We start from the raw sequence: 21,277 nt of genomic DNA, 5'->3' as shown, positions 1-21,277 counted from the left end.
TGTGTGTGTGTGTGTGCACAAGAAGACTGCATGTCTCCATTCTTTATCAGCCTTCCTCTTCCCTGTGTATGACTAAGAGTGTGTGGCCTGTTGCTGTGGTTGTTGTTTGAAGGCCTGTTGGCCCTGCAGTCATCACAGCCTCTGCAGCCATCCTCTCTGACCAGAGCACACCTAGAGAGAGAGATTTGTAGGGCATGACAAAACAAGGACAAATGTGTGTGTCTGAGTGTATGTGCTCACGTGTATGTACTTTCACAAGCGTGGGTACAGGATGAGAACCCATGTTATCCACTACCGTGTTCATGCATTATTGCGCATATGTGAATCTAGTGCTGCAGTTAGAACAATTTGTGCATTAATTGAAGCCAATCAGCAGAAAAACTGTTTCAATAATTAATAATCAATAATTAATCATTTAACGAGGGAAAATGCCAAACACTTGCCTGTTGCAGCATTTAAAAAGTGAGGCTTTTGTTAGTTTCTTTGTGCAAATTGAAAATCTTTGGCCTTTGGACTGTTACCTGGAAACAGTCAAGAAGCTATTTGAAGGCATCATTGGGTTCTAGAAAATTTAGTTTAAACTTTTTTTCTGACACATAACCAGGGGCCAAATTGTGTAGTAAAACAAAACTTGAAAGAACCTTATTTATCTGGAAACTAGAATAAATATTTTGTTCAGAAAGCAGAATGTCATGTACAAAACAACATCAAATCTAAATATGAAAGAGACTATCCTGCTCTTCAGTCAGTCAGTATACTCTTGTATACTCAGTATACTCTTACTCTAGGGTATTTTGTGTCTAAAAGTTTAACTCATGAGTCACATAAGAGAACATTGATAATCTTGATAATGGCATTTCAGTTCAATTTAACTGGGCAGCTTTTATTACCCGTGTCGTCAATATTGTTACTAAAAACGATAAAAAAAGGGGTAATGCAACTGTGTGTGCATTTTGAGTGAGTTTCTTCGTATAGCTACATATACATGCATTAGTATCTACACATACAGCCTGTCTTTATATGTACAGTATGTGTATTTATGATTTATGACCCACAGGGCTGAGAGCAGTTCCCTGTGGTTTCATTACTCTATGCTAATCACAGCCAACACCCATCATTTCTCATTCACCACCAGGCATATTGGAGCCCAACCAAGTCCTAACTCTTTTACGGTTCAAACATGAAATCGCTCAGTGCACGAGGAGGGTTTTTTTTTCTCGGTTGGAACTCAAAATACTGTTGAGGCAAAGTTCCTTTGACAGGGAGATCTGAGGAATTTCTTTTGTTGACGTTGAGGGGTGGTGGTTATACTGACAGCATAGCCAACATAAAGTTTGTCAGTTCGCCCTAGTTTGGATGCAACGCAACTGCAGGCAGCTGAGTGCAACTGAAACTGCAGTGGCTCAGCAGATTAACATTTCAAAGGGGAGTGACAGCCAACACTGGTGCTAGTACTAGTGCTAAAGCTAAACATGACTTCATGATACACTGCCACATAATAGGTTTGTTGTATCATTATTATTATGTGCATAAAGTAAAGTACGATAATCAGGCTACTGATTTTGACATTTTTCTCTTCATAGAAATGCTAGTGAATAGAGTTCTTGTTGTTAGTCAGTATGTGGGTTTGAAACTTAAAGCACAAAATTATATTTATCATGCACTCTTTAAGTAGTATTCAATTCAGAGAAAGGAAATTATATTATTGCAGCTTATTTTCATAAACTTCAACACAACAAAAGAATATGTGAAAGAAGATAATTCATAAATGGCAGTTATATGAAATGTTTTGACAAAACATAATGTCATGTCAGCCTTTGCAATCGTATTATTTTCTGTTGTAGGACTGCAAATATTCTACGTTTGTGTTTGAAAACACAACTAACATCTTTCTTTCCAGCTTTTAAAGAGTTGTTATTATGTTCTAACTCAGTGATAACACCTATTTTTCTACCCTCTTTGTGTTTTGCAGCTGGGACAACTTACATCTTCGGGCGAGGCGGAGCCCTCATCACATATACCTGGCCACCCAATGACCGGCCGAGCACACGGGCAGACCGGCTGGCAGTGGGCTTCAGCACGCAGCTGAAGGAGGCCGTTCTGGTCAGGGTAGAGAGTGCCAAGGGACTGGGAGATTATCTGGAGCTGCACATAGTAAGATACCGCCTTGGGGATATTGAAGGGGGGTGAAATGATGGAAGAATGGGAAAGAAGAAGAAAGTACCCTAAGCTACATTCAGTCAGATGAATCACTGGGGAAAACACAGAAAGAAAAGGGGGATTGGGAAGTACCAGGGCAGGGAAGGTGAAAAGGTAAAAATAAAGTTTGGCTCTCTTTGATTTACAAGGTTGTGTTGTTATACTATCTCTAGTAGGTTCCTTTAAATGGCATTTAGATTCTTTAGTGTGTAGTACTTGCAAGGGTCACAATCTGTGAGTCCAGAAAATGACTGATCACCCAACAGCATTTATTTTTATCCCCTGTCAAACTAGTTATTAGCCTTATCTCTGCTTTTATTGCTTTCATATGTTAGGCTTAAAGGTCATTTAAAACCACCTCTAATGATAACTTTAAATGGCAATTAAGGGACAGCAGGCATTTAAAATTGTCTCGTTGACCCTGTGCTTCCTCCAACCAATTTTACATTCAAAGCTCATTTTCATTTTAATGGGGGCTTTTTCTGTTAATTACCAGCCAAGACCACACCTGGTGACTCTAATCCACACATCATGTTGCTTAAGTCACAAAATAAAACATAGTACGTAGTCAGATTCACAACTACAGTGTTACTGTACCAGCTGCTGGAAGAGATCTACCGCAGATCCTTTACACTCTCTTAAAGTACACAGTGATAAGACACTATCACTGTTATCTACCCTTATCTACACTCAGCCATCTGCACAAGCATGTGTGTGTGTTTGTCTGTGTGTGTGTGATCACACCACTCCAACATCCCGGTGACCCCAATTTGTTTTGGGCTGCCCGTGCCTGGAAGCGACAGGAACATAGTTGACCCAGGGTCACTTCTCATCCAGTGCTCCGTAAACTGAGAGGGACAAAGGGAGGGATGATGGGGAAGAGAGAGGGATAGGTGAAATTGTAGTGGGGGAGAGCTAGTGGATGCACCAAGTAGGTCAATGCCAATTTGAATGCTCTTCACATTGGTGATAAATAATGGTAATGACTGTGAAGATGAAAGATTGCATTTGTAAATGCGATGGACTCAATGCATTATGCTGGGTTTGAAGTGGGGATAAAGTTCAACTGCAGCAACTTTTAACTTTGAAAGGGGCAGTTCCAGTTTTTTTAGGAATATTTCTGTTTCTGTTTCTGCTTTTTAATATTTAAAAGATTGTTTGGAGAGAATCACATATGATTCAACCAATGGGCCAAAGAAATATCAAAAGAAAACCAATATTTGATTCCCCCAAATTGCAAAAACATGTTTCCTCATTTATCTCTAGTGGTATCTCTTCATGCAGATTGTATCAGTCTTGCCCTATTTTTTTAGATTTCCATCTCTGAGACTTCTGCAACCAGTAAAATACAGTGGAACTGAACGGATTTTCCTTGCTGTTTCACAGCATTGAAAAGGGAAATAAAAAATAAATTCAGCAACGACATCTTTTTCTAGAAACACTGTCCTAATTACTTAACATAATCCAAAGACTTTACTTCGACCGAAACTATTTTCAACTGAAAGAAATAGTTCCCATTAAAACTGTTGACAGTGCCTCCTGTGGATTATTCTGAGTCACAAGAAACTGTTTCTGGAATGAGGCATCACTGTTGAATTTTAATGTAATTTCAATGCTGTGAGCACCACAACAAAATTCCATTTACCTCCATCACAGCAAGATAGGCAGAGGCAGATATCGCAAAAACCTGGGGAAATGACAACACAACTATCGACATGGCCAGATTCCACCAGAGGTTGGCAAGATAATGTCTTTTTTCAATCTAATTTGGGTGAACTGATCCTTTAACCTAGATTCAACTTTGTGTAGAGTTTTAAGGTGCAGTAGTTTTTTATACTAACCTGAAGGAATAGCTCCTCTTGGTTTATCTCTGCCTGTCGCTCACGATCACTCATCAGTCTGTGTTTTGCTCTCAACTGCATATTCTTTATCTAACTTCTGTGTCTTTCATTTACTCCCTCATTCCCTCGTGTCTGGCCTGTTCATTCTCTGTCTCCCTCTGACACACACATCAGTGACTCCGACACACCAGCCCGGCTCCTCTGCTCCCATTGCAATTACATTTCATTTGCTGCCGTTCCTCCCGAGTCGCTCCCCTAAATGACTCTGTTCAGCCCACGGTGGGTGTTTGGGTCCTGTTAATTATGCCCGTCTCTCTTTGAGGGGAGAAGTACAGGCAAATTAGACCTGAGAACCCAGGAGCCATGGCCCCGTATCATCCCGCCTGATAGGGGCCTCACGGACCCAATCAAACTACAAAATAGCTCCACGTTCAAGCAGTGATGGTGGCCTTGAGGTCCAATACCTGGGGCCTTATTCGTTAGCTTTGGCTAGTGGTTCAAAAATAGCCTTTCACTTTTCATTCCAGGTTAGCTTGTTGCATGGATTCTAATTGGATTTCACTGACATATTTGAAAGTGGACATGCACAATTCAAAGAAAATGCATTGTTTTGTTGAGGTGTCCTTGATTCCTGTTTTTTGTCAGAAGACATCCACCATTACTCATGACGCAATTAATTAATGCTAAAGTTAATGGCCTTTTTAAGCCTGTATCATTGAGTCAGCAGCCCACAGACCCAGACCACAACCATTTCCTGTCATTACAGGGTGTGACACATCACTGATTGATGCTGTGCCTGTCCGTCTAACTATAAATACGTGCACTGGTGGGCTCGGCTGATAATAACATGCCACGAGGATGTAATAGAGCATTATTCCTTATCTCTCACCAACCACCCGTCCCTTTATATACCCTTCCTCCCTTACCAGGTCTCTACCTCTTTCATGCCACTCCCGCCCTCCATTTCTGTCCATTCACCTGACAGAAGGCAGGACATCACTCACTACATCTCCTTGACATGCTGTCATGAGGCTCCAGGGTAGGAGATGTAAAGTCGAGGTTGTGGGTTGAGATGCTTATGCTGAGTGTGCTGAATGTGCTGACTGCGGCTGCTTTAAAAAGGACATGCCATATGCTGAAAATACATTGTTTCTTGCACTTCCCTAATTATTTACTGTGGGTGTGTCTGAAAGTGTTGTAAACTTTCTAGTTGACATTTCAAGAGTTGTAGATAAAAAAGCTTTGAAATTCATTATTTGGAAAATGCCATGGGAATGAATCATCCCTAAGCAGACCAAACATGACTGTGCATATTGCTTTTGCAGTGCAGTATTGCTCATATGTCTATAAAGATTCTCTGTCATCCAGGTTGGAAATATCTGTCTGGTCTGGAAGAAAGTCTGATGTTCATCGTGCAGACTTCATCAGTTCTACTGACTGGTGGGGAGTTTCTCTGTATTTAATCACCCGGAGAAGTTAAATACCACAGAACTCCCCAAGAGTCAGTAGAACTAATTAAGCCTATTGGATGAATGGTGAAACATTTTCAAGAATCCTCAGCAAGTCCAGCTGCCTTTTACTCACTATGCTCAGATGAACATGTTGTAACCCCTGAGAAATCCACAGGTTTGAATTTGCAACTAGGCAGTCACTGTTGTGGGGTTTTCACATCATACTGATATTGGTCTATCCAGCCATCAGGGGCTGTTGCCACTGGTCCTATCTAGTTCATCTCCTTCACATTCCAAACAAAATGCTGCATTTACTGTGTGGAAGATAGAAAGTCCACTTAACTTAGCTATTCCCAGGTCTTTCAATAATACGCTACAGCCTCCTTCAGCAAGTAGAACTTGCTCAGGTGTCATCACATGACCCAAGTGGAGGACCTCAGTCGAGTGATAACTGGCAGTTGTATACTGTACTTGGAGGGGGGGGATCATAACCCATATCTCTATTCATGAATGGTCTCTGGTGTCGGATGTGATCTTTCTCTGGCATGTGATCTTGGTGAATGAAAGGTACTTTGGTCAAGAGATGACACCTGACCAAGGTCCATTTGCTGAAAGAAGGCGTGAAATTCATTTGACAGCTCCGGGAAGAGCTCAGTAAAGTGGACCTTACATTTAGATTAAGCTTTGTCTCTCCAAGTAGGAGAATAGTTTAGAGAATTAGTAGTAGTTAAGAAAATTGTTGATGAACTTGATTGAGGGAGAGTCAGTACAGACACAACTTTTATTACTTCAGTGAGCATTTCTGTTTTCTTCGATTTAGTAGACAGGATGTCCCCCAGTCCCCATGATGTCTTTCACAGGATGTTAGCTTGACAGAAGTAAAAATGGTCATTTGGGAGGGCAGGACATCATTTTTGCCAATCTTCATGACATTTCCACCATCAGGGCCTGGGGTGTGAGATTCAGGGAATGAAGGGTACAGACAGATATGGAAGTGGGCTGATAGCTAAATCTCCCATCTGTGGCTCCTGGAAAAGGTAGATGTCCTTGCAAGACCTTGGAACCCATATCAAAAAGAAACTGGTTATAATTTATATAAAAATAAGAATTTGAAGCCAATAGCAGGTTTTCTTTTCCGCTGCACTCTCAAAGCTCTCCATCCACCCCGTTCCATCATTGTCAAAACTAAGTGCCATTTTCATCACTTTAAATTTTCAAATGGTGTGATGACTCAAACTTGTTGATCAAGTTGAAGGCAACTTAAAAATGTCCACCAATAGTTTTCATGTTGGCAGCAGTGATAGAATTTAAGAACTTCAAGAACAGGTGAACAATCTAGTAGTGCCATTTAAGGCGATACACCAGCCAGTTCCTGCGCAGTTGTAAGGGCACACACCTGCCTTAGCCTTACTAAACAGAGTGTGAAAGCTGCAGTTGTGTGGCCTAGTCAGGTGTGTTTTCACACAGTCATATCTCAGTGCAAACAAAAGTACAACATTCATTTGTTTTGTGCTGACATGATAGTCTGTACACAAACATTGGCAATTTGAAAACTGGGCATGAGAGAAGTGTTACCTTTCATTTCCGTCTGTCTAGAACGCCTCGTCTTTCTCCAGTTTCATGCTTTGCTGTCCTGCTACCTGGCTCAGGTGACAGCACTGCAGGCTTCCCCCCACCTAGTGTGGTAAACAAAGGCACTGAGGTAGGCCAAGTTTGGAAGATTGTCCCATATTTTGCTCAAAAATGTTTGTTGATTACAATATGGAGGAAACAGCTTGTCTAAAGGGGCCTCACAAAACTTAAACTATCTTCAGCTTAATGACTCATCAGGTATTAATAGAAATTACCATGCACGTTCTTTAATCTAAGCAGAAGTAATATTCCTTGCTTAAGACAGTTAAAATGTGTGAGTCTTTTATGTAGCTGTTTTCACTCAAGGCAATTAATGCACAAAGAACTGAGCAGCAAATTGGGGTTATTTGTTATGCACAGAGAGATGAGTCATTAATGAAGAAAGGAGCAAATATCAGAGTCATTCTCTTCATGAGCTACTCATAAACTTTCCAAATGGCCTGACAGATGGTAAAGTTGTAGCAGTTTAGATGCACCTTTCAAACTAGGACTTGCACAATCTTTTTTAATATATTTTTTTAGAGGTGTCTATTTGTATTTATTGCTGTTCTCACAGGCACCGCTCACATTTGACAGTCATTACATTTACAGCTGGCAAGTTGTCGCGCTAACTGCTCGGTCGGAAGTGTCTCATCTGCAGTTATGGGCCGGTGCACAGCGCACAGCGGGCCTCCCCGAGTACCTCCATCACTGGCTGTCCAGTCCCGGCTCATAGCATTAAATAAGGGCTGCCTCTGATTACCAGTTAGGGAGCCATCCCTCACTACAAATGTCTACTTTGAGCAGGGGCAGAGAGAGAGGGACGGGGGTAAAGCAAAAGGGACACAGCTATATTTTCTCCAGTTGACCCAACCGTTACCCCTCTCCCAGCATGTGACAAACGCTGATTGAGAAAGGAATAGAGTCAGACACAGAGGCTTTTTGTGGTCAGCATCCCCATGTACAAAATATGAAGTGTAGCATCTGACTTGATTAGCTTCACCATGCTCTCTTTTCCTCTCACTGCCGCCTAATGAGAGGAAGGCTCCTCTTTTTTTGGGATATACCACCGCCACAGGTTATCTGTCAAGGGTTTAAGCCAGTGGCTGTTTAATTATGGGTTGAAAAACGTGATCTGATGTTTGACAGCAGCCTGGGATGAGATGAGTGGCGAGTGGAACGGTGTGGATGGAGAGCTTTGAGAGTGCAGCGGGGAGCCGAGAGATGCTGGCGTCAGATAAAGGCAGATGGTGATGCGGATAAAACTGTCAGAGAGAGGCAGAGGCTTTTATCCTCAACTCCCCGCCCCCGGTAACACAGACACACATATATGCACAGAGGGAATGCGTGTGCATGTACTCGCACAGGCGCGCACACACACACACACACACACACATACACATAGTACGCCTTTACTCCTAACTAGCTGTCAGTAGCACACAGAGTCACACACTGCTCTCAGGTTCCAGCTAGCTGCCAGAGTTGCTCACAGACACATTTGCAAGGACACCTTCACATTCACTTACAAGACATGTATGATTAGCCCTAGTGCACACTTTAATACATGCACACAATTTACAAGGGCAGCCCCACACATTCTTTTGTTATTTCCTTATTTATAACTCCCACCCCCTCTCCCACCTTTCCTTTCTTAAATGCATGTCACTTCTCCAACCTACTCTCCTTCATCTTGTCAGCCAGGTAAAAGCCAAACATGCAGGGAGGGACAGAGGGATGAAGCAGCCATTGCTTTGATGAATGCAGCTGCCTCGCAAAGGGGAGCGTGGGCCGCCGTCAGTAATGAGATCGGGTCCTGGTGGGTTTGGCAGGGTCTCTCTCCTCGGCTGGCGGGAGCCTGACAGCATATCGATTAATCCTTCCCCTTCACATCACTAATTAATTGTCCCTGCGGGTGGAGGGGCCGGCAGGGCGGGAGCTGACGGGGAGGCTACCTCTACCTTAGAGGTTTCATCATGGGTGGCTAACTTTGGATGGGTAAGGGGATTAGGAGCTGGACCTTCATATAAATCCCACCTCCTTCACAAGGATTGGTAGAGTCCTTTCATATCTAACCATTCATTACTAAAATCCATCTATTTGAGCGGTGAGAGGGCCTCAGGGTCTCACAACTCTTTGGACGACCATTTTAAAGCAGTGCCTCTGCTGGTACCTGTTTGGTCATTTGTCTTGATTTTTAGATGCGTGGCACTTTATGGATCCAAGAAGTAACTGACTACTGCTGAAGTGTAGAGCTTCACTTCACTACACCGTGCGGCTTGGCTAATTTATCAGATCTAAATGTAAATGGGCTATTAGAGGGTCATTTATTTTGTCAGCTGTGCAGCGGCTGAAAGAATGGACATCTACACTGAATTACATACTGTCACAAAGTCCTGCTTCACTGCATTGGATTGAAGCATTTCAAGCACATACTGTATTAAGCATGTCGTATTTGTGGCCGCACGCCAACCACTGATGTCACAAGAGCTGTTTTGCCTTTTACAGTGGATGGAAAGCACCTGTATTAGCATTGCTGATTGATGTGTGGTCAGAAGCACAATCTGATTAAACCTCCACAGAGCAGGGCTGCCTATATAATACAGTGTTGATGTACTCTTGAGGAACATGCACTCAGGAAGTAATGGATGAAATTACATTGTGTTTCCAATATCTTCTGTTAAATATAGATCTTCACAGTTGATGTGCGCTGTACTGTAGATACAAGGATGTCAGTTTGGTTTGCCACACACACTGTAATGTAATGTTTCCAATTTGTGGATTCACTGAAGCTAAACTCAATCAGCAGATGCTTTTGTCCACATCGGAAGCAATTTGGGGTTTAGTTTCTTCATAAAGGACACTTGAAAATGTGCACAAACCACTAACCCACCCCGAAAGCATTATCTAAAACCACGGATAAGGAGTATTCAGGACTAGGCTAGTTTTCTCATATATACACCTATTTAAAATGCTTGTCTCTTTGTTCAACTTACCAATTGTAAGCAGGTTTCAAATCTTTACTGGCAAATAAAATTAGGATAGTCTTTTGCAAATTAGCTGTCTATACTATTTAAAATTCACATGTAATACTGAAACTAACTAATGAGAAGTCCATAAAAAAATAGATTTTCTTGTTAACAAGCTGGCCTCAACAATCTTTACTGACTGTAGGTCACTGTACTTGTAGCTCACACTGGCTATGTATCCTGTGAGAGCAAAGTGGTGGATGGGCTTTCTGGATCAATAAGCTATTAGGGTCCAAGGGAGCAGGCGTGTCTGTATGGTTTCAGTCCTGCCTTTAATAATCACCTGGGAAGCCAAAACTACCCTGTTCTTTCTGGTCATTGTCTACATTCTTGTTTCTCCCATCTACCTCTGTACTTGTAGTGTATACACAATACGTTCATCAGCTTAGTCCAGATGAGCACTGTACGACTGCACGGCGTTGATAAATGCGAGTCTACCAGCGATCTAATATGATGCATGTGTTTCATTTTCATAATTTTCCACACAGATTATGTTATCAGCATTGTGCTGCATCGCGCTGACAGTGTCGTCTTCACTACTCCTGTGAGTTTTTATTTAAAATTTAATGTGCAGCGTTTCCCGTTCGTCGGGTGGGTTTTTAATCTCAGAGATTTAGGATTTAACTCAATGAGCCTGACATGTAAGGGTTTCACAATACGCCTGCATGGATCAGCTTGAAACCTAAAGAAAAAAGAAAATATATATATAGCTGGTCTTGACAGTCCGAGCTGATAGAGAGAGAGAAGTAGCATGGGATTGGGAGGAAGAAGGGAAGAGGAGGGGAGGACAGGAAGAAATTAAGAGCACGTACAGAGATGGAGAAGAAAAAAAGAGCACATGTATCCAGTCTACGTTTTTAGTGAGGTGCCCTGAGGAGATGACCACTGTGAGGTCCTTTCCAAATGTCACCGCTGCACATCTGGCCCTCAGCTCCCTCTGGATGCACTTTAGCTGAGCCTCCCCATCACTCGCTGCAGTAAGCGCCAGGGCCGGCACAGACGGGACAGCCCATTTATTTAACACAACTCTAAATTCATACAACATTACTCATTAGAAATTATGCCTTCATTAGCATTCTGATTCATCTACACCTACTATTGCTGCTGCCGCCACCGCTATTAACGATTCTCTGTGACTAATACACTCATTTTCTGTTTGAACGCACAGGTGTCTGCCCTATTCTGAAGGTTCTCATTAAAACTATTCTCTTCCGTGATTAACTCATAATGCTGACACATGCAGGAATTTCAGAGTGGATACGTCATCCTTAAACAAACATCACATTTCCTACAAATACAAACTCGCAGTTTTCATTTTTAAGGCTTTCCCTCAGCTTCTGTGTGTGTTATAATTGTCTGCTGAGTATCATTGAAAGCTGCCTGTTAGCATTTTATCTAATACTTTTTGGACTTTGGTTGACCCTTATGTCTTCTCCCCTCTTTGATTCATCACCACATCCATAATTCATTCTTGCCCTTTCCATGAAAGTTTGTCTATTGACTTTCTGTACTGTTTTAATAAAGCTTATGTCTTCTATTGATTGTAAAACCGCTGTGAGTCCATGCCCCCCTTTAATATATCAATCGACCACCAAATGAGCATCCTACATCACTTTTGGCCCACTTTCCCGGAGAAAAAATAATCTATATCTTATTGCCCAAACAGTGTGAGTGTTGTTTTGCTGTGAAGAAAATCAACACTGTCAGACTTTTCAGTGTCGACTCCAAAAATCTGCTTTGAACGTTTTCCACCTCTATCTTAAAATTGTGGTCAGCTTAAAGCCCAAACACTGTTACTGAATCTTTTCTCATTCTTATCTGGGTGTGCTTGTGAACTACCCTTGACAGGATGTTTCTACCATGAACATAGTCGAGACTGAAAGCAGAGCAGGAAAGACTGATAGGTAGAAAGAGAAATGGACTTACAGACTGAGTGAAAAAACAACAGAGCCATAGAGAGAAAGATGGACTACAGGAGAATGTCTCACAGGCCAGGAGAGGCAAAAAAAGATGTTTACATCTGCTCATCCATGCAGAGCGCGCATGTCTGTGTTTCCAAGCCCCCAGTGATGTACTCAAGGCAGCAATGATGAATGCATCCTTTCTCAGTCGCCACTCTTAACTTTGCAAGTCCATCAAGCATTCTGCTGTTGGCAGACCAGGAAAAAACACTTCATTATTCACTGCTTTTGTTGTTCTGAAAATGAACGCCATTAAGAATGAATGTGCGGAGCCGTCAGCATAAATTTGGTCAGAACGGAGAGTGAAGATCTTAAAAAGAGACCAGTGTAGAGCAAAGATAAGAAGAGCACTTTTTTTAAAACTGTAATTTCGTTTTGGAATAAAAGATAAATGCCACAGCCGGTGTTCAGCAGTGAGTTAAATTCATCCCTCTGTGGAAGAAAAAGTGGCAATCGGCGAGGCCAGGAACATGGCAGTGAGTGTGCCATGATGCTTTTCCATTTACTCAGTTCAGACTGGGTTCACCTTTAGGTCGCTGAGGTTGCTCCACTGATAAAGTCTGTGTACAACAAGTGCCGTTACATGCACTGCGTGGGTGTGTTGATGGTCGATGTCCACAGGCCAAGTATATTTAGTCCACTCACCGTAACTTGAGCAGTTGGTCTGCTGCCAATTAATTTCTGTTGCTTGGAGAGGAAACAAGAGGCTGACAGTAGAGGGAAGGAGGGAGATTGAAAAGAACAGAATAAATGACACAATTCTTGCCTTTTATAAATGGGGTCATTAGTTTGTAGTTTTGCCATCATTTCTATCTGCTAACACTGTACAGATGTTAACACAGCAACTTCGCTGTGTTAACATGAGCAGAGCAGCCAACAGTTTAGCTAAATTATTTAAATCACGTTGTTTGGAGGTAAAACTGTTGTACTAGTAATATCGTATTTATGCCATATTGGAGTTATCGTAATGATTGGTTTCTTTATCCAAGTTGTAAAAAGTTGTAAAGGTAAATAAACTTCAAGTATTTTATAACCTTCACCCAACCAAATCTGCAATCATACAACTGTTAAGAGTTGTCTGTGACAGCTTGTCATCTAGTCATAATTATGCAAGGTTGAGTCAAGTTGAATCTATGAGTCTATGGTCTACTGACAGTGACACAACAGACAGTTTTGGGTAATAATTTTATAGTTTTCACTCTCTAAGTAAGTCTGATTGTCTGCTCAATTGGACATACTTCCCATATCGTAACAACAAATAAGTTCCCATGTCATTTGCTCCTAGAAATAATGGCAAAAACCAAGAAAATAGACGTTATGAAGGAATTTTCCTTCAAGAGCAAAAAATGTCCTTATGCCTCACATTTAGCCCATCGCCCCCTTCTGTCTTTTCAATTTTTTCTTCTTTATGGGTCGAGGAGTAGTTTTCACCGGTAATCCATCCCCACTGATATGAGTGACTGTGGTTTTAGCTCACTGAGCAGCGAGAGAAGTCGATTGTCCTGTCTTCCTCTCTCTTTACCCCAAAGATGAAATCCTGTTGTCAGACCGGCGATAACCAATGCACCATGGGCCCCCGAGGTCTGTGCAAACTGTGTCGTAGAGACCATCCTATGGATGCTCACTGCTGAATCTTTCATGCGCTATCACCTGGCCGATAAGGTGCAAATAGGATTCGTTCGCTGCAGCTGCCGTGTTGCTTTGGTAAATCTGCTGTAAAGAGCGCTTTTTTGGTTGGATTTGAAGGGAAGACGGTGATTGATTTGGAGACAGGTGTGTACAGAGAGGGCAAAGATAGAAAAGAGAGAAAGAGGAGTGGGTGGATTATGTTTGCAGATATACACAAAAATACTTATGTGGTTTAGTTGCTTGTGCATAAGGATTCCTCCATAAATACCCCTCCTCTTTGGCTTTAAGCTAATCCATGCCACATATATGTTCCCATATAAAAGAAATTGTATGTATCACAGAATTAAAATATCAGTTATTGTGTCAACATAAATACACACAAACTTTGCAGCAGCTTAATGCTCTCTATTCTCACTCAATCCCCATTTTCCCCCATTTCAACAACAATCTGTCTGCCTGTCAGTATGTACTCATGGACTGTATCCTCTTTTGTGTCTTTTGTGTCTCTTTTGTGTCAAAATTGGCTCTGAATTTGATCATAGATGGAAGAGGAAGGGGGGAAATAAATAGTATAGCTCTCACTCACTTTGATTCATTCCGGCTTCCGTTCAGCGTCTCGTTCCTTCTCCTGGGAGGGGGTCAGTTGGAGGGAAATACACAAGCAGCCAAAACTGCAAATGGGCTTCAGTAAACAAAACAAAATAAGGGCTTTTGTTTCCTTAAGCTTGCAGTCATAAGAGCTGTGTGAATCGAGACCTGAAGAGGGAGAAGATCATTTCTTTTGTGACACGTGGGAGATGTGGAAATAAACAAGACCAAACAAAAAACTGTGTCAGACTGAGAATATACGTCAAGAATCAAGACTATTTTCTGGCTCTTTGATTCTCACTGAGCTGCGCTGTCTCACATGCTCCCTCCCTAACATTTAGGGGAAGTAAAGCCACAAGGGAGGAACCTTTAATAAGTGATTGAAGGATTGGTGCCATTGTATTATTCCTGCACAATTTAGGAGGAGAAGGAAGTTCATCATTCATTCATTTAGTTGCTGCTGCTGGGAATTGGGTGTACCGCCGTGTTCTTCGGATCATCCGGTTGGGTTCAGGACAATCAGATGCAAGAATCAGCAACAGCTTTCAGCCATTTAGTTTGTAACCACGCCCGCCTTGACTCTCTTTCTTTCTTTCCCCTCATGTAGTAATGCTTTAGTGCAAATTAAAAGGTGAAATACAAAGGAAAGCAAAGGTAATCTCTTAAGTAAACTGTGAGCTTTATACTCAACCAGGAGCCAGGAAACACAGACATCATTAAATGTGTTTGCAGCTCCTTTTTAAAATTTTAATTTGCCAAACAGAATTGATAGATGTTGCTAGAAGGTTAAAGTTATTCTTGTTTGTTCCCTCATTTCCTAACTCTCCGTCTCTCTAATTCTTTTATTACATCTCTGTTTTTCTCTTCCACTCCCTCTTTGCTGAGTCAGTGCTTGTACTTACACAGAGCCAGGCTTCAGAATGATATGCTGAATAAGTGCCCTTATATCCGTAGCTGATGTAGCAAAAGGCTGAGGGAGAGTTGCTGCAAATAAGGGAGGAACAAGTCGCCAGTTTGACTATAATAAGGGTAGGAAGCTGTGTTTTATGTAGTGCCCAAAAAAGGGAAATGTGCTGACATTATTTCAGCATAGCCTATGATGTGAGACGTTTAGGGACGTGGGCAGATCAGCAAATGTGTCCACAGCAGCAGAGAATCTGACATTTCCCACCATATCTATAAAGTTAAAGAGGATACTTGGCAGTAGCAATGGCTCATTAGGGCAAGCAAGAAGTCACTTACAAGACAAAGAGTCCACCAACTCTGACTATTATCCTGTGCATTTTGGACACATGGATCCGTCCCACTCAACTAAGACTGGGGCAGTAGCTGTCAAGCTGTTCCTATGCTCTGCAAAGAGCTGGGCCAACTCGAGGGAAAAAAGGCTTGCTAGTTGGATGTCTTCCCAGAGCAATTAGCTGAACCCACATGCCTGTTTGATTAATACACAGATGAAAATTAGCTTCTCGCAGCCACTCTGCTGAGCCTAAGCCCCTTCCATGGTGACCAGGTTGGATGTCAGTTTGCACTTTGCTACTGTGGACCCATCCACAGGGCATATGTAGGGTGCATTCAGAAAAGCATGTCAGATTTGTATGATCCACATCACTGCCACTGAAGCATGATGAATGGACGCAGAGGCAGACCACAGTCATCTGCGTTGACAAATGAAGCTTTTTCCCCGTCTTGCTTACTCCACCTGCTCACCAGTTTACATTGCCATGCAATCTTCGCTCAGTCAACCGGGGTGCAATCCATACATATGTGACAGATAGGGCATAGTTATCAAAGCTGGCAGTCCCAATAATTAGAAAAAGGCAATAGTCGAGGCCGAGGAGACCATTTCCCTGATGGATTAACAGCAATCGCTTACAGCGGCGTTCCAGGGTTGTTTACACTGGCAGTCATAAGGCAGATGTATTGAGCATCAGTAATGCCTTTCTCTGCATCCACTTGATCAAAAGCAATCGGCTAGCTAATCAACAGATGTAATGGCGCACGATGGTCTGTTTCCAAAAGCAGCAGATGTATTATCATCAGAGAGAAAACAAGATGCGTAAACAACAGGCACTTCCCCAGCCATCCAGACTGTCTCTCTCTCATTCACACACACACATGCAGACACACATTTTCAACCCACCTGCGAGGGATGATCTATGCACTGACTGTGATGCCAGTTACACAGAGAAGAGGAGGACACCCAGGAGCTATTCTGAGGGCCCCCACCTGCTGTTTTAACAAGGCCGAGATCAGTGAGCCTTCTCTGGGTCAGATGGCCGGGGGTGGTGCCTCTCAGCTCTGGTGCCCCCCTGCCAGGTTTGCAGCTGTGTGTGAAGGATCCCGCTTGCACTCTGTTTGGCCTTCATGGGTGGGCTAAAGACTCGATACAAGCTCACCTCCATCACACCTATCTGACATCACCTATGCCTAGAGTTGCATCACTGCTGACAGAGACATCCCAGGGGTCAGAAGGTTTAGAGGGGAAGCGGGAAGGGGACTTTGTCACATTCAGAACATCACATACACACATAAACATGCATACAGACACATGCTTCATAAATCTCCCCATGCTGGAAGCTGTCACGGCGGGGTGTTGAGATGCCACGCTTGCCATGACAATTAGCTGCACATCTGGCCTGATGAATGAGGGAGTCGGCTAGACAGCTGGTACAGCACTACCAGTGTTTAATGTGTAAATCTGGAGGGTCCTTGAACATTGAGAAAGGATGAAATCTGAGAGAAGGGTCAGAGGGGGCTGCAAGTTAGCTACTGAATCTGATGTGACATGAAAAGTGTGGCAAATAGCCTGTACATATTCCTGTAAGGCCTGATGCCAGTAGAGAAATACTGCGGCTTTCCCGAGACAAGTATGTGACACTCAGCTGTAAAATGCGTAACAGGGGGTGTCAGCTGAAATTATGGGTAGAGAGCAATCCACAGATGAAAAGTTTCAGTGAAAGTTTATAGCTTTTTATATATTTTTTTGCTGTATTTGATTCACTGCAAGTTAACAATATGTGACTCTGGAAGCACCCCATCACAGGACAACTGAAGTAGAGGGCTAAATAGCTGTAAGTAGTCACTTCAGTCATTATCAGACCCTTCCGGACATTACAGTCTTCCCTGGTACTACAACAAGATTACATGCTGTATTTTTGTTGATGCAAGACGTGACAAGTCCTAATCAAAATGTTATTAAATGCACAACAGTACATTACTGCAGTATGTACAATCCCCTTAAGGAAGGTGAACCTGCCTAAATTCAATTTATTTACCCTCTTAGGCTCATATCATAAAAAATAATACAAAATTAAGTATAATCAGCGATTTTGTAAAGAGTAAGCAATAACAAACTAATGCAGGCTCTTACAAAGGTTAAACATTCTTTGACACGATTTTTTTAATGCTATAATTTACTGTACCACCATCTCACTGCTCACAGTTAAGCACAAAGTGCTCCAAGACCACACCTACCTCTGTGTACCACACAGTGTTATGTTTTGTTTCCCCTGATGCCAAACAGAATGAGTGTACATCCACAAAAACTAGCAAAAAATATCTTGTGGCTACAGATTATTACTCACTGCAGCTGGCTGTTTAAAGGAAGAAATATTAATCTAGATAGTTCAAGCGCATGCATGCAAACTATAAACGCTAAAATGCACATATGTGAACTGCAGCGGCAACCATCATTTTATATCCGTGCTCAGCTGGGTGAAACAGATAGCAGGAAAGGTTATTCCAGTAGGCCTAATTGGCTTGCTGATTAGTAAAGCGTATGTGTAATCTGGGGTTTAGTAAAAGATTGCTTTCAGAGTGTAGATTCATATGCCATGCCATTAGTATGCCAACAGTATTCAAGGCTACATCTACCACAATCTCTATTTTGGTTTATTTAAAGTAACATTTCTCTGACTACAGTCAGAAGAGGGTCTTATGATAACTAAACAAACAATACATATAATTTTATTGTAAGTTATTATTGTTTGTTACACTATTAAAGGACCAGTCTGGAGGATTTAGTGGCATCTAGTGATGTAGTCGCTGATTGCGGCGCTGTCACCTCACCATCCCATTCTTGTAGGAGAAACTATAGTGGCCATAAAACTCAAACATGGCAGTTCAACATGATGGACTCCGTAGAAGAGGACCCAGATTAAAATTCTAAGTTACAAACAAACAAGAATTCTAATTTTTAATTGATTATACACTAATGAAAACATGCCCATAAATATTGTATTCCATTTCTGCCAATAGATCCTCCTAAATGTTACACACTGGACTTATATAGTACATAATTAATGCTTTCAAATATATAAGTTAATCAAGACTTAATTATTGACATTATATACTATAGTATATGATAATATATAGTTTATAATACTTATAATACTTATTTTGAAAGATTTAAGTGTACCCTTCAGGTCACATCCTTATATTGGTGATGCCTGACTTAAAGTGTTGCATATCCCCCATCTCACAGAAGGCAGTATCTTAAATGAGAAGTATATTAGATGATAGTAAGAAAAGAGGGGTTAAAGTTACCCCTTGGCAACAAATTAACACTAACTTGGCCTGAATGGCAATTTAAGGCACAAAATACCTCCTTGTGCAGCTGAGAGGACGGGAGCACCCCTCCACTACCACCGTCGCCTAGTCTCCGACTCTTAATTATCCCCTGGAATGATGAAAATGAAAAAGAAATAGTAAAGACGGAACCATACCCGTGGCGGCTGGCGGGTCATTTAGCCGAGCATTTATAAAATGAGATCCCCCGCTCGCTGTGGAGCCATATTATAAAGTTTAATGCTTGTCTGGAGAGATAAAGAGAGGTAAGGTCGCCCTAATCTGCCTGTTATACGGGGTGAGGTATCGTGACAGGCGCAGAGGGGAGGGTGTGGTCACAGACACACACCCGACACCTCTCTCAGACAGCTCCCTCATTCTCACATGTATTTAGCATTCTTAGTATTCACGCACTTTCACATCACCAGAGTGAGACAGATGGTGAGAAAACACCTGTGTCTGTCCTTTTGCAACGTCTGCTGATTCGTCATCCCTACTTCCACCTGCCCCCTTTTAGACTAGAAAATATATACAACATATGTACGTTATTAGCAATAAGTTTCCAAGTAAAATAGAAATGTCAAGAGACTCAAACTGTGACATAAAAGCGTCTTATTTTTTTCTGTTTTACAATCAACAGTGCTCAGAGAATACCTCCCTAAAAAGCACCAGCTGCAGAATCTAAATACTTCATTATGGTATCCTCCAGGCACATTCCCATACACTCCAGCCAATAAATGTATGCAGCCATGATGCTTGTTACAGCTGCGTTTATTCTACGAGGATATTAACAACATATGCCAGTGTCTCCTCACTGCCGTATTTAGAGATGCGGCGCTCGTATTCCACTCCCCGTTGGCTAGTGAGGGGGTAGAAAGCACCAATTCCCTCATCAAACACAAAAGTTAAAACAGGCTTTAATTAAACTGTAAACTTCCTCGCAGTGTCCTACAGCACGTTTAATCTGTTGCTTTGATGCTATTAGCCATGATATAAGAGGTGTTTGTTGCGATGGCGCAGATCCCTTCTAATTACTGAAAGTACCATTACACGCCGTCCTTGAGCTCTCGGACATTTGTTCATGGGCAGCCATTTTGCGACCGCAATGAGCAGAAGAGAAATGTCAAGAGAGTTGACTTTGAATCTGATTGGAATTGTGTAATGTCACTGCCGCTGTGTTCAGTGGCAACTGATAAAGCGGCAGCTCCTGAATGCATTCTCCAGCGGGAGCACGGCAGCCTTGTGCCACCCCCGCTCACATAGGTGATTCAACATGCGTACTAAAGGAAGGGCTCCATCCAAAGGGATTCTCGTTTTATCTGTTTCTTTTCTGCTCGCATCCAAATGTGAGCCGACTAGGCTGTCAAAGCGAGGACATTACCTGTATTTGAGAGAGATTTAGACAGTCTCTGAGCGCTGGAATATGGTGCACGTTATAGACATAAGCAGACAGACATCCACACACAGCTCGTATCAGCGTCTTCTGCGGGGCGGCTGTCGTTGACCTTCATGTCACTCGGGTGCATAATGCATCACAACCCTGGAGTGTCCTCCAGCAAGGCCTCGTCCTCGGCCTTTCTCACCCTGTTGGTGTCACTCTACATGGGTTAATGTCAGCTGAGGCCAGGGTGTCATGCAACCTTTCACTTCTTATCAAAGTCAGCATGGATACAACCTGCCCTGAGACACTGACCGTCTCTCCACATCTAGATCTTTCTCTTTAATCTTTCTTTCTCCAGTCATTTTTCTCTCTTGTATCAGTTTTGATCTGTTCCACGTTTCACTTCACTTCAGAGGTTTATTGGGTTTAGCTCACATGTTAGTTTTCTCTTTGTGCTGACTGATATTTAGCATTTGATAAAATATCAGATACCACTTATTCTACTGCGTCCACTTCTATCTATAAAAGGCTTCTATTAAACCTACAACCACTCTTGTTGTTTTCAGTCCACCTGATAGCAATGCCGAGGTATTGATATTTTTATTATTGATAAGAATAAAAAAGGTCTTTGGAGCATATCAAAAATGCTCCTTTAGCATCTCACCATCTGAGTTATTGCATGTGTTTGATTGACAGCTGAGCCGGCAGAAACTCAGAGATACAATGTAAACAAACTTGTACTATAGCTTGCATGATAAGGACAGACAGTTTGGAGTTGTATTGAGAAGTAACAACATAATTTACCATTTAAACAGACTAATCTTGACTTTTACGGTCTTGTTTTTAAACTGTCCAGTGTGTTACAGCTGAATTAGCTATCTAGTCTGCAAACTGAGGTTTGCTGTGTGCTTTTCAGTGTTTGTTTGTTTGCTCATGCTGCTAACTAAGGTGCAATGCAAGATGTGGAGGGAAGGGGACATTGGTAATGGGTTGCAGCCCAAAGTCTATAGTGTAGCAGACTGTT

The 21,277-nt window shown here is 42.1% G+C and overlaps 1 protein-coding gene across 1 annotated transcript in view; it reads left to right on the top strand.

Annotated features, from left to right (window-relative positions):
* Positions 1-21,277, top strand: part of nrxn2b (neurexin 2b) — a gene marked incomplete in the record, with an annotated part of 560,348 nt that overhangs the window by 453,729 nt on the left and 85,342 nt on the right. Inside the window, 1 exon segment of the mRNA XM_035675730.1 lies at positions 1,973-2,154. Within this exon segment, the coding sequence (XP_035531623.1) occupies positions 1,973-2,154 (182 nt within the window).

This window comes from Morone saxatilis, unplaced genomic scaffold (assembly GCF_004916995.1).
Source record: "Morone saxatilis isolate NCDOM2014 unplaced genomic scaffold, NCSU_SB_2.0 Contig4, whole genome shotgun sequence".
Lineage (NCBI taxonomy): Eukaryota > Metazoa > Chordata > Actinopteri > Moronidae > Morone > Morone saxatilis.
Note: the sequence above shows the minus strand (reverse complement) of the source record. Positions and strands in the feature narration are given on the sequence as shown.